Raw genomic sequence first — 11,360 nt, forward strand, 5'->3', positions numbered from 1 at the left:
TTCTTTCTCTCTCTAGAATTCTTACACCTCAACCCGGAAAGATCCCTCTCCTCTTCATTCCAACTCCTATTTATAGACACTTACAAGATATTTACAAGATATTTACAAGATATTTACTAATTGCTGGACCTGGGCCTATTCCTCTGTAAGCCCTGGTCACCCTTGATGGGCTTACTCCCGCTCGGCCCATATGGCAGTGTCTTTCTATGGGCTGACCCAGCTGTTCGGACTGAAGGTTGTGTTTTGCGAGTCGGACCTGGCCCATGTCATCCGGGGCCTCCTCAACTTCTAATAATATTTTTGTGATATTTATTTTGGACGATCCCATAAATTCAAAAAACTACACCCATGCAGTATGGTGCAATCGAGATACAAATCAATAAATCATACAATGGATTGTTTTTTTAGGGGTGATTTTTGCATACGTTTTGAGAAAGTGATACCCTGTGAAATATGAGTAAATATAAAGGCGGGTAAATGAAATAATCCTTTTTAGCAATGAATGGGACCCACTATGAGGTGAGTTCTTATCATCGAAACTGGAGACTACTCCCGCAGCAGGGAATCTCTCTGTAATCGGAAGGCACGCACGGACTCTCTCCCTTGTTGGTGTGAAGCAGTTCGCGCTGTGTCTCTCTCCAGATCGAGATTCCAAAGGGAGGACAATCCATGGATAATCCGCGTCAAAGTCGACTCATTTCAGAAGAATATCGTCTCATAAATCTATGTATTCAGCGTATCAAAATCGTATATCGCACAAGGTCTGTCTCTCTCTAGAAACTGTAATTTTTGGGCTTCTATTCGTTGAGTTGTTAATTGCGAGGTCACAATCTTAGTGATCTTAATTTTTTTTTGGTTCCTTTTTTGAGCTAAAGTTAAGCTTTTTATCTGGTTGTCCAGATAATTTAGGGATTTTTCTTCAGTTGACCGAAGCAAATTAGGGTTTTGATCTGGCTGGGCAAATAAAGGTTGGGTTTTATTTGGTCCACCATAAGAAACTAGAGTATTGATTTGGTTGATCGTGGGATTTGATTTGATTTGATTGAGCAAAATAAGAAAGGTTGGAGTTTTGATTTGGGTATTGTTAAAATTGTAATGGCGGACGAGACACCAAATACAATGAACCTCGATTTGAATTTAGCTCCTTTGGCCCCTCCCTCACCCGATAATGATCCAGGGTCTGGGTCGAACTACAATTCTGTCAATTTGGAGGAGGGTGTTCTATTTGAACGACTTAGGGAAACTGTTAGGCGAGGTACCAGGAATAATGAGCTGGGGTCTGGATCGTTCTTTGAATCAGTAAACTTGGAGGACTGGATGGATGGGGGTGTTCAATTCGAACGCCTTAGGGAAGCTATTAGGCGGAGTACTAGGCATAATGAGCTGGGGTCGTACTACGAGAATGTAAACTTGGATGAATGGAGGGATGGAGGTGTTCAATTTGAACGGCTTAGGGAAGCTGTTAGGCGGGGTACCAGGCAGAGATGGCGATCACTCTGGCGACCTGTTCCTGTTCCCCCTGAAAGTAGAAACATTGCCCTTGACTTGATGGTCAATTCTGGTGGTGGTGATGATGGTGGTGGTGCTGGGAGCATGCAAGCTGGTGAGGGTAGTGTCACTGCTGAGGAAAGAAATACCGAAGTAATAAAAACTTGCGAGAATAATACTACCCATGTAGAGGATGAGGCACTGGGGAAAAGGGAAGATGTGGAAAAGGGTAACAGTGATGAGGGGAGCTTTTTTTATTGTAATATATGCTTGGACATGGCTAGGGATCCCGTTGTGACTTGTTGTGGTCACTTGTTTTGTTGGCCATGTCTCTATCGATGGTTGCATGTTTACTCAGATGCAAAAGAATGTCCAGTGTGCAAGGGAGAGGTGACGGTTAAAAATGTGACTCCAATTTATGGCCGCGGGAATCATACCCATGAGCTGGAGGAGGATTCAAGCCTGAAAATCCCTCTCAGGCCCCAAGCACGGCGGGTTGAGAGCTTGAGGCAAACTATACAGAGGACTGCTGCATTCACTTTCCCGATGGAGGAAATGATTCGGCGTCTTGGCAGTAGATTTGATTTGACTCGAGATTTGGTCCAAGCCCAGCTTCAGAATACTGAAAATTCCCGTGATTCACCTGAGAGAAGTCACTCGCTGCTAAATCGAATTCTGACTTCTAGGGGAATGCGCAGAGAACAGAGTACAGTTGTGCCACCAGATGATGTGGTTGATTTGACCCAGAACAGCCCTACTAACTCTGAGGTGGGGGAAAGCAGCAGGCTTTCATCCCTTTTACTTCGAAGGTCGCATTCACGGAGAGCTACTACAAATTCATATCTTATACCTGCATTGAGTTCAGCTGAAAGGTCAGTTGATTCGTATTTCCACAACCATCCTGTAGAAAGGAATCAAGAGCAGCCTCCATTGGTTGATGATAGAGATTCTGTGTCTAGCATGGCTGCTGTTATACACTCAGAGAGTCAGACAGTCGATACTACCCCTGAAATAGATTCTAATATGTCCCTTTCCACTTTAATTTCCAGAAGAAGAAGAAATGGTGCTTCAAGGGTTTTGGATGCCGACACTGGTGATTCTCGAGCACCTAGGAGGAGGAGACTGAACTAAAATGAGGTCCCCATAATTAATAATTATTCTCTTCGGAATATAATTTTCCCAACAACTTTGTAAGTGAAAATTCCCTTTATATAGTGTTTTATTCTAAACAATATTCACCTTTTCGCTACAATTATTGACTGCCACGAGGTGCTTATAAAAACCTCTGTGAGGCTTTGCTGTGTAGGAGATGTGGTTTACGTCAATGTTCCGTTCCTTTAAGGGTTCTGTGCTATCAGTTTGTATGAAAAAATCTGAAGTGCAGCAAGCAGGCTTGCCCATTAGTTTCTCCTGTAGATAATATTTCAAACTTTAATCTATATATGCATGTTTGTTTTATGTTCCAGGTTATATTTAAGTCTCTCTTTATCTATGTAGTGCTTTTTATGAAAAAATAAGTGCATTGTTCTCATTCTAGTGTGTGCAAATCATGACTGGATGATCAGGCAAATTGTTATTTTTTCTGGTACCGTCGTCTTAACAGGTTTTTAGTTGACTATTTGCACCGTTTTCCTCTAAGAATTGTTAGCTCTCCATTTTAGAATGAACGGAAAAGTTATATAGACAAGGTGGTTCTTTTTTTTATTTTATTTTTATGTTACCGAAGAATTACTACATAAACCATTTAGTACAATTTTTCGTCATATCATGTCCATTTGTTTTGAATATCATGATGTCATCTACATTTCCGGTTCCTACAAAGGTTACTATCCGCTAATAGCACCAAGTAAAAATTGCTTTGGGAATCAACTTGTTCCATTGGTTACAATTCTAAACAAATCTGATGTCTTTTTTAGGAAGCCAAATCCCATGTCTTTCCACCTTGAATGATAATACCTTCCCATGTATAGATATTATTTGCACCTATACCACTTCTATATCGTTCTTTTTGTATATCACCCATTTCATTTCAAAATGACTGTGTTACTTATTCTTCATTCATTTTCTACTCTGAACTTGAAGTTGAGTTTGATTCATTTGGTTTCTACAGTCGTCTCCATGTATAATTTATTTACTTTTTATTTGTGTGATAAATCTTTAATATGATAATGTTCCCCCTTAAAAGTTTTTACTGCTTAGAAACCAAAAATTTACACATTAAAACTTTTTGGATTTCGGCACAAAGCTAGCTAGTATTCCTAAATTTAAAGATGGCTTCTAAAATGTCTGGATTGAATGAATTAGAACACTCTTTTGTCCATGTTGGTTTTCTGGTTGAGTCTTTGTTTTTTTATGGTGATGTCATTGAGATCGATTCATCATTTTGAATTGTTAAAGCTGTTAATTGTAATATAAATCTGTTTTTGTTTATAGAATAAGTTTAGATTTGAGTAAATGTGGAAAGCTTGCAAATCCTCTTCTTGCAAGTTGTTTCAGTATTTGTTTCTATTTCAGGAAAATTTTATTAATTAATTGGTCCACAGTACTGCACACCATAATTTTTTGGACTAGAGTTATTATTAGAAGTTGCATTGTTTGTTACACATGATTGTTGTTCATGTAGGTATTGTTTCTTACGCACTTGTATATGTAACACAGTTGCAATGTATTCTACTGCTGCTTTTATCTACAGAATCTCTTAGTAGGATTTTCAATAAACAAATCAATAAATTGAACTTTTTTTTTTTTTTTTTCCCTGTTCTTTGCATAAATTCAACATAATTCTACTTTTGTTAGTTACCCAGAACTGAGAAGCATGTAATTAAATGGAAATGAAATCGTTTAACTGTGTGTTTCCTTGAGAATGGCTCCATTGGTTGTGTACGATGTGTCATATTTAGAGGTGCATAAGATGTTGTCACAAGATTTTGCATTAGTGAGATACTTTGTATTGATTTATTACCATATGTCTTCTTGTGTGTTTGTTTTGCATTGATCACCAATTGGCCATTAAGAGCTGGAATGCATCGTCGTTGTTGAAATGCTTCTGGATCTTTCTGCATTACTAGAAAAACAGAATGAAATGTGTATCAGGATTCAACAATGATCCCTAGATACAATTATGTTTGGGGAAAAAAAAGTAGAGATATCTTTAATAGCTATATCTCATAGCACCCTAGAAAACAATCTTACTATTTTCGTTAGTCTCAACTGCATTTCGTTTTGAGATGTTGACAAATAGTATGTTTCTTTCTTACTCTAATTGCTGTGAAAAACTATATATCACTCACTCTGCAATTCGGAAACAATTTGTTTGGGATGGTATTGGGTTTCCGTTATGAGAAATTGGCGGCAATAGTAGTGTTTGGTCAAAGTCATTTCGAATTTTTAAGACACGATATGCCTTTTCCTTTCCCTTGGCCTCTTTTATTTTGCGAGGAACTTTATAATTTTGCGTAATTGTTATCAGCTTGTAGTTAACTTTTTGACTTCTCTGAACTGGTGTGTTCTTGAATTATGTTCAGCAGACAGCAGGATCTTCAGATGAATTCCTTTACACTGCATTTCATTCATGAATGTTATGGTGGTAGGTAGGCAAGGAAAATGCAAAAGAAATTATTTTCCTTTTATTTGGTGTTACCAAGAAAACAGGGAAGAAAATAAATACTCCATATAGGAAGAAGAAGAAGAGATTATTTTCCTTTTATTTGGTGTTCCTTCTTTATTTGATCTTTGACCATTTATTTATTTATTTTCTTAAAACAGAAGTCCTCTACTTTTTGTTTCTCCGCTGGTTTGTGCTCGTCTTAACACTAGTAGTTGCTGCTGCTTACCATCAAAACCTCATTTCTTCAATTAAAAAAACGTAAATGGGTTAAATTCACAGAACTCCCTGTATTTTTTAAATTATGCATAAAATTCTAAATAGAATTAAAAAATTTCTTGTATCCTATTGTCAAATGACAAAATTGATCCTATTATTTAATATTAAATTAAAATATAAAAAATTATAAAAGACCATGAAATAATGTTAAATTACAAATTATTATTTAATGTTAAATTATAAAAATAACCTTGTTATTTTAAAATTAAAAAAATTAACATTGTAACTTAATATTAAATAGCAGCAAGGCCAATTTTATCATTTTATTTCACCACCATTGTATTTCTGTGAGTTATTATTAGAGTTTTGTGATTTTAATCCTAAAATATTAAAAATTAAAACTTAGAAGATCCAAATCCTTTCCATTGTATCCCTATGAGTAGTTATCACCATGAATTGCACATCTAATTTGTCTCTAAACCAGACCAGAAAAACCAAAATTGATCGTAATAGTGCCTGCCCTACCCTGCCCTGCCCTTTTCAGGGAAAGACTCGTTGAGTCTACATGTAATGGCTACTTTCCGGTTGATCAATGATCGCGTTATAGAAGAAGTTGAAGATCAGCTGTTAACAACTTTCTCTATAACAATAACAGTAATGGAGTATTAAGATTTTGGGGGTAGGTGAATAATTTTAGGTATAACGACCGAATAGTGACGTTGAACTAATTGGATGACTACTTGTAGCGTATAGAGAAGTTTCCTAGCAAAAACTTGGTCTTCGTCTACCATAGAAAAGGGGAGAGAGGACTTTGACCCAGTGTTCTTGCAAGGAAATGGAGAGGGAGAAGAGCTACAGAGAAGCTCAATCCCTCCATTTTACATCTTCAAATCACAAGGCAAACATAGCTGATTAAGTTTAGTGACACTCCACCGGTATACATATAATTCAGGTGAGGATGCATCTACTTACCCGTATATAAATCTATTTCTTGTTAATTTTTTTTTGTTAGTGTTTATGTCTAATTGTTTTCATTATTTAATTTTTTTGGCAATTAAATGCATTCTCTAACAACTAATACTTGTGAATCCTGTAGAAATTGAACATGCTATATGTACGGATATATAGGAGGATCTTTCTAGAATTTTATGAATTGATAGGTTCTTGGTGCTCATTATAGTACTCTCATCCTGAAAACATGCACGTTCTTTTAGGAAAACATGATCATCAAGTCTGTTAGGAAAGTTGTGTTTATTGATTATCGATCATAAATGAATAATTGCCTGTGAAATATACTAGTACTACTTGTTTATGATATTTTTAATTAATTTGGAGATAATCAAGGAGGAGTATGGGAACCATCTTCAGCAGCAGCAGCAGAGTCTCAAAAAAGGAGAGATACATGCTGTGCAATGGAGGCCTGTTGTTAGAAGAGCTACTCCGTTCATGTGATGGAAAATATAATTCCTTCCGAATTTTCTCGGCCAATGAGCTCGCACAAGCAACCAATTACTACCACGAGCAGTTTGTTGACACTGATTATTGCACAATGTATAATGGCTTCTTTAATGGCCGTCCAATATTTGTCAAGTGTCCTAGAGATTATGACAAAAGAAATGTTTTAGAAAAGGCCATTAATGAGGTTGTGTTTGCCTCACAAGTGAACAGCCACAAGAATATACTCATGCTCTTGGGTTGCTGCCTTGAAACTGAATTTCCAGTGCTCGTGTATGAATATGCAGAAAATGGAACTCTTTCACGTCTTATAGGTACCGAAGGGTCTCATAATCACCGGCAGCTTTTACCATGGAATAATAGATTAAAGGTTGCCAAGGAGATTGCTGATTCTTTGGCCTATCTCCACACAGGGTTGTCCACGCCCATCATCCATAGGTGCATAAAATCGAGCAACGTCCTTGTAGATGCTAATTATGTTGCCAAACTCTCAGAATTCAGTTTGTCAGTATCAATTCCTTTAGGGAAGGAATACCTAGAAACAAGTGTGGTGGGGACGACAGGATATGCTGCTCCTGAATATGTCGCAACCGGGAAACTAACTGACAAGTGTGATGTTTATTTGTTCGGAGCACTATTGATTGAAATTTTGTGTGGAGAAAGGTACTATGATTTATTGCGAAGGTTTTGGGATCTAAGAGATATGAATCAAAATGAATCTAATTCGGTGTCAAGTGGTGCTTGTAATTGGGTAAATAAGGTTGAGGGAAGGGATTGTGATCAGGTTGCCTCAAATCATAGAGCAATTGACTTGATATCTACCAACAACTTCCAGGAGGTGCATGGTTGTGATCAGGAAATATCAAATGTCCTAGAGGTTAATGACACACATGTTAATTCAACGTCTGATGATGATTTAGGTGCTACTAATTCAACATCAACTATTGAACAAGGTTTATTCAGGGACATGGACATGGAATTTCTTCATCAATCGATCCTAGAGGGTGCAGAGAAGTATATTGGACCAGAAAACATGTTGGAAAGTCACTTGAAGCAATCCATGGCATGCTCCCAACTTGCATTTGAATGCGGTAAGCCTAGTGCACAAGAGAGGCCAACGATGACAGAAGTTGCAAAAGAGCTTAGGAGGATAATAAGCTTCCAGTGCATTAGCCCCACCAGTCCATGAAAAACAGGTGGCCTCTATCTTCATCATCCTTCTCTACATATGTATTGTCACATAATTTTCAATTAGTCTGGCAGCACATTAGATACAAATTCTCAAACCCTATATTGAAATTTGGGCACCTTAATTGTCAGTAATAATAATCCAGATCCACTTCTGTGCTAAATCAATAAGCCAAAATTTATCTACTTTTTCTTTAAATGTTCTGGTTTGGTTGTGTTCTGCTTCATTTTCATTTAAATTTACCATTGTTCAGTAGATGCCCTTGTTCAAATGCGCTGTTTGTTGCTTTACTTGGATACAATTATTTGGGTGGGCTAGCCCAACTTGAGCTTTTAAATTTACAAATCAGTCTCAAATCGGGATGAGTTTTATCAAAATCCAAGCTTGTTCGGATTGGGCTGGGTTCAATCCGAACCCAACCCAAAATCCCAAATTATATAATTTAAGCCCAAATCAATAGAAGCCCACATCCTATTTTGTTTTTTAAAAATTCTTCCAATTTTTATTTATTTATTTATTTTTTTTTTAACAAATAAGCAAAATATTATCCCTGAAAAATCATTTTACATCCCCTGAAATTTATTTCAAAAACTGCCACTTTGCCGGAAAAAAGAAACTATCAAAAACGAAAATTTAAAATTTTTGGTGGATGGACTGTATTAATAAAATTTTAACCACTTTTTCAACTCAATATGATTCTGAAAATCGTATTTTCATCATCTCCAATACAGACATTTAATTGTGAGCTTTCAGGAGGTGTAAAAAAAAAAAAAAAAAAAAATACTATAGCATTTAACAAAATTAACACTTTTAACAAAATCTAAGTATAAGAAGTTCCAAATTAACAATAGCCTAAAACTAAAAAGGATAAAATTAAAGTAACAGAGCATTAAATTATATCACGGTTGAGTCTAAGTAAAAGATTTAGAAACAGAGAGAAAAAATTAGAGAGAAAAAAACTTATCAGGTTTTTGTTCAGAACTTAATCTGGATTTTCTTTAGATCCAAAGAAAGGGACACGACTAACTATACGTCCTTCAAACATGTCACTATATATAATTATCACTTCAGGTTTATCTAATTATCAAACTTAATTCTAAATAAATATATATATAATAACAAAACATTAAAAAGACCAAAAAAAATTACTTCTAAGTTCTGACATTGAATTTTCCGAGCTAAACGTGACTTTATCTACTTTAAAAAAATAATAATAAATAAATTAGAGAGAGGACTTTGACCCAGTCTTCTTGTGAGGAAAGTTGAAGGAAATGGAGAGGGAAAAGACCTGCAGAGAAGCTCAACCTCTCTCTATTTCATCTTCAAATTCAGAAGTCAGTGATTAAATAACATATAAGTTGATGGATTTCCGCAAAGAATAGCAGACCACGGGATACATATCATATTAATCAGGTGAGAAATATTGATGCATCTACTTTCCTCTATAAACCTTTCTTTTCAAAGATACTAACATCACCAATCGGATCTGATTCTTGTGAATTTTTATTGTTAGTGTTTAAGCCTAATTATTTAGTTATTTATTTTTTTGGGGAATTACATACGATTCTCTGACAACTAATACTTGTGATATGCAAAATCCTGTAGTAAAATGTACATATGCATGTATATATATGACCGGATATATGGTAGGATCTTTCTAGAAATTTATGAATTGATAGGTTCTTGTTGCTGTATATATGAAAGTACTAATCCTGAAAACATGCATGTTCTCTCGGAAAACCTCATTAGTGCTTTATGAAAGTTCAGTTTATTGATTATCCATCGTAAATTAATTAATTATTGTCTGCTAAATATACTTGTTTAGGATATTTTTAATTAATTTGAAGATAATTAAGGCGGAGTATGGGAACCATCTTCAGCAGCAGAGTCTCAAAAAGGGAGAGATACATGTTTTGCAACGGCGGCCTGTTATTAGAAGAACTACTCCATTCATGTGATGGAAAATACAATTCCTTCCGAAATTTCTCGGCCAGAGAGCTTGCACAAGCAACCAGTTATTACAGCGAGCAGTACATTCGCACCGATTATTGCAATATGTATAATGGGATCCTCAATGGACGTCGAATATTTGTCAAATATCCTTGCGATTTATAACAAAAGATTTGCTTTAGAATGGGCCATTAATGAGATTGTGTTTGCCTCACAAGTGAACAGCCACAAGAATATACTCATGCTCTTAGGTTGCTGCCTTGAAACTGAAATTCCAGTGCTAGTGTATGAGTAGGCAGAAAATGGAACTCTATCACATCATATTCGCACTGGCTTTTTACCATGGAATTGTAGATTAAAGGTTGCGAAGGAGATTGCTGATTCCTTGGCCTATCTCCACACAGGGTTGTCCACACCCATCCTCCATAGGAACATAAAATCCAGCAACATCCTTTTAGATGAGAATTATGTTGCCCAACTATCAGAGTTCTGCTTGTGTATATCAATGCCTTCGGGGGAGGAATACGTAGAAGCAAGTGGGGTGATAGGGACAATGGAACATATTGCTCCTGAACATTTCACAATGGGTAAACTAAGTGAGAAAGTGCGATGTTTACTCATTCGGACTACTATTGATTGAAATTTTGTGTGGAGAAAGTTACTGTGCTTTGTTGCTTATGTTTGACGATCTCAGAAATATCAATCGAAGTAAATCGAATTTGGTGTCAAGTGGTGGTTGTAATTTGGTAAATGGGGTTGAGGGAAGGGATTGTGATGGGGTTGCATCAAATCATAGAGCAATTGACTTGATATCTGCCAACAAGTTGCAGGAGGTGAACGGTTCTGAACAAGAAATATCAAATGTCGTAAATGTTACTGACAGAGATGCTAATTCAACATCTTCTGATGACATAGGTGCTCATTCACCATACACTGATGAACACCATATTTGCTCAGAAGTGGAGGAGGAGGAGGAGGAATTTATTTTTCAAGCTATCGTGGAGGCTGCTGAAAAGTATATGGGACCAGAAAACATGCATGTTGGAAAGTCACTTGAAGCAATTGAAGGCATTAGCCGAACTTGCATTTGGATGCTTTAAAGAGAGTGCACAAGAGAGGCCAACGATGAAAGAAGTAGCGCAAGAGCTTACAAGGATGATAAGATTTCAGCATATTAGTCCATAGGCCACGAGTCCCGGAAAACAGATCGTCTCTCTTCATCTTCTTGTTCCTTCTCAGCCTATGAAAGACAATTTCTCCATTAGTTTTGCCTGAATTCCAACACATCAGAACTTCCAACTAGATGTTAAAATTTAGGCACAACTCAAAAATCACACAACTATATTTTATTGCCAATATTTCCGTTCTCTTGTTCTGAACTTTCTTAGTTGGCTTATTTTGATGTAAAGTTATCAAGACCAGTTGCTATATTTGGGTGTTAATATGTAGATTAAA

The 11,360-nt window shown here is 36.4% G+C and overlaps 2 protein-coding genes and 1 pseudogene across 4 annotated transcripts; all 3 read left to right on the top strand.

Annotated features, from left to right (window-relative positions):
- The first annotated feature begins 531 nt into the window (after positions 1-531).
- Positions 532-2,946, top strand: LOC132292969 (uncharacterized). Of its 2 annotated transcripts, none has more exons than XM_059790421.1 (2): positions 532-2,360; positions 2,538-2,946. In XM_059790421.1, the coding sequence occupies exons 1-2, from the start codon at positions 1,096-1,098 to the stop codon at positions 2,617-2,619; spliced, it is 1,347 nt and encodes a 448-aa protein (XP_059646404.1). In that variant the 5' UTR covers positions 532-1,095; the 3' UTR covers positions 2,620-2,946. The 2 variants fall into 2 exon arrangements, with proteins under 2 accessions (XP_059646404.1, XP_059646399.1); XM_059790416.1 differs by having other exon boundaries at positions 533-761; positions 901-2,946.
- Positions 2,947-5,648: 2,702 nt separating this feature from the next.
- On the top strand, positions 5,649-8,153 carry LOC132292987 (non-functional pseudokinase ZED1-like). 2 transcript variants are annotated; one of them, XM_059790428.1, is made up of 2 exons: positions 5,649-6,263; positions 6,647-8,153. In XM_059790428.1, exon 2 carries the CDS (start codon positions 6,663-6,665, stop codon positions 7,953-7,955), a length of 1,293 nt encoding a protein of 430 aa, XP_059646411.1. In that variant the 5' UTR covers positions 5,649-6,263; positions 6,647-6,662; the 3' UTR covers positions 7,956-8,153. The 2 variants fall into 2 exon arrangements, with proteins under 2 accessions (XP_059646411.1, XP_059646410.1); XM_059790427.1 differs by having other exon boundaries at positions 5,651-6,263; positions 6,656-8,153.
- Positions 8,154-8,275: 122 nt separating this feature from the next.
- Positions 8,276-11,360, top strand: LOC132293013 (non-functional pseudokinase ZED1-like; annotated as a pseudogene).

The sequence above is a fragment of the Cornus florida genome, unplaced genomic scaffold (genome assembly GCF_030987335.1).
Source record: "Cornus florida cultivar Cherokee Brave unplaced genomic scaffold, ASM3098733v1 CherokeeBrave_3.0.0_Hap2_Chr02, whole genome shotgun sequence".
Lineage (NCBI taxonomy): Eukaryota > Viridiplantae > Streptophyta > Magnoliopsida > Cornales > Cornaceae > Cornus > Cornus florida.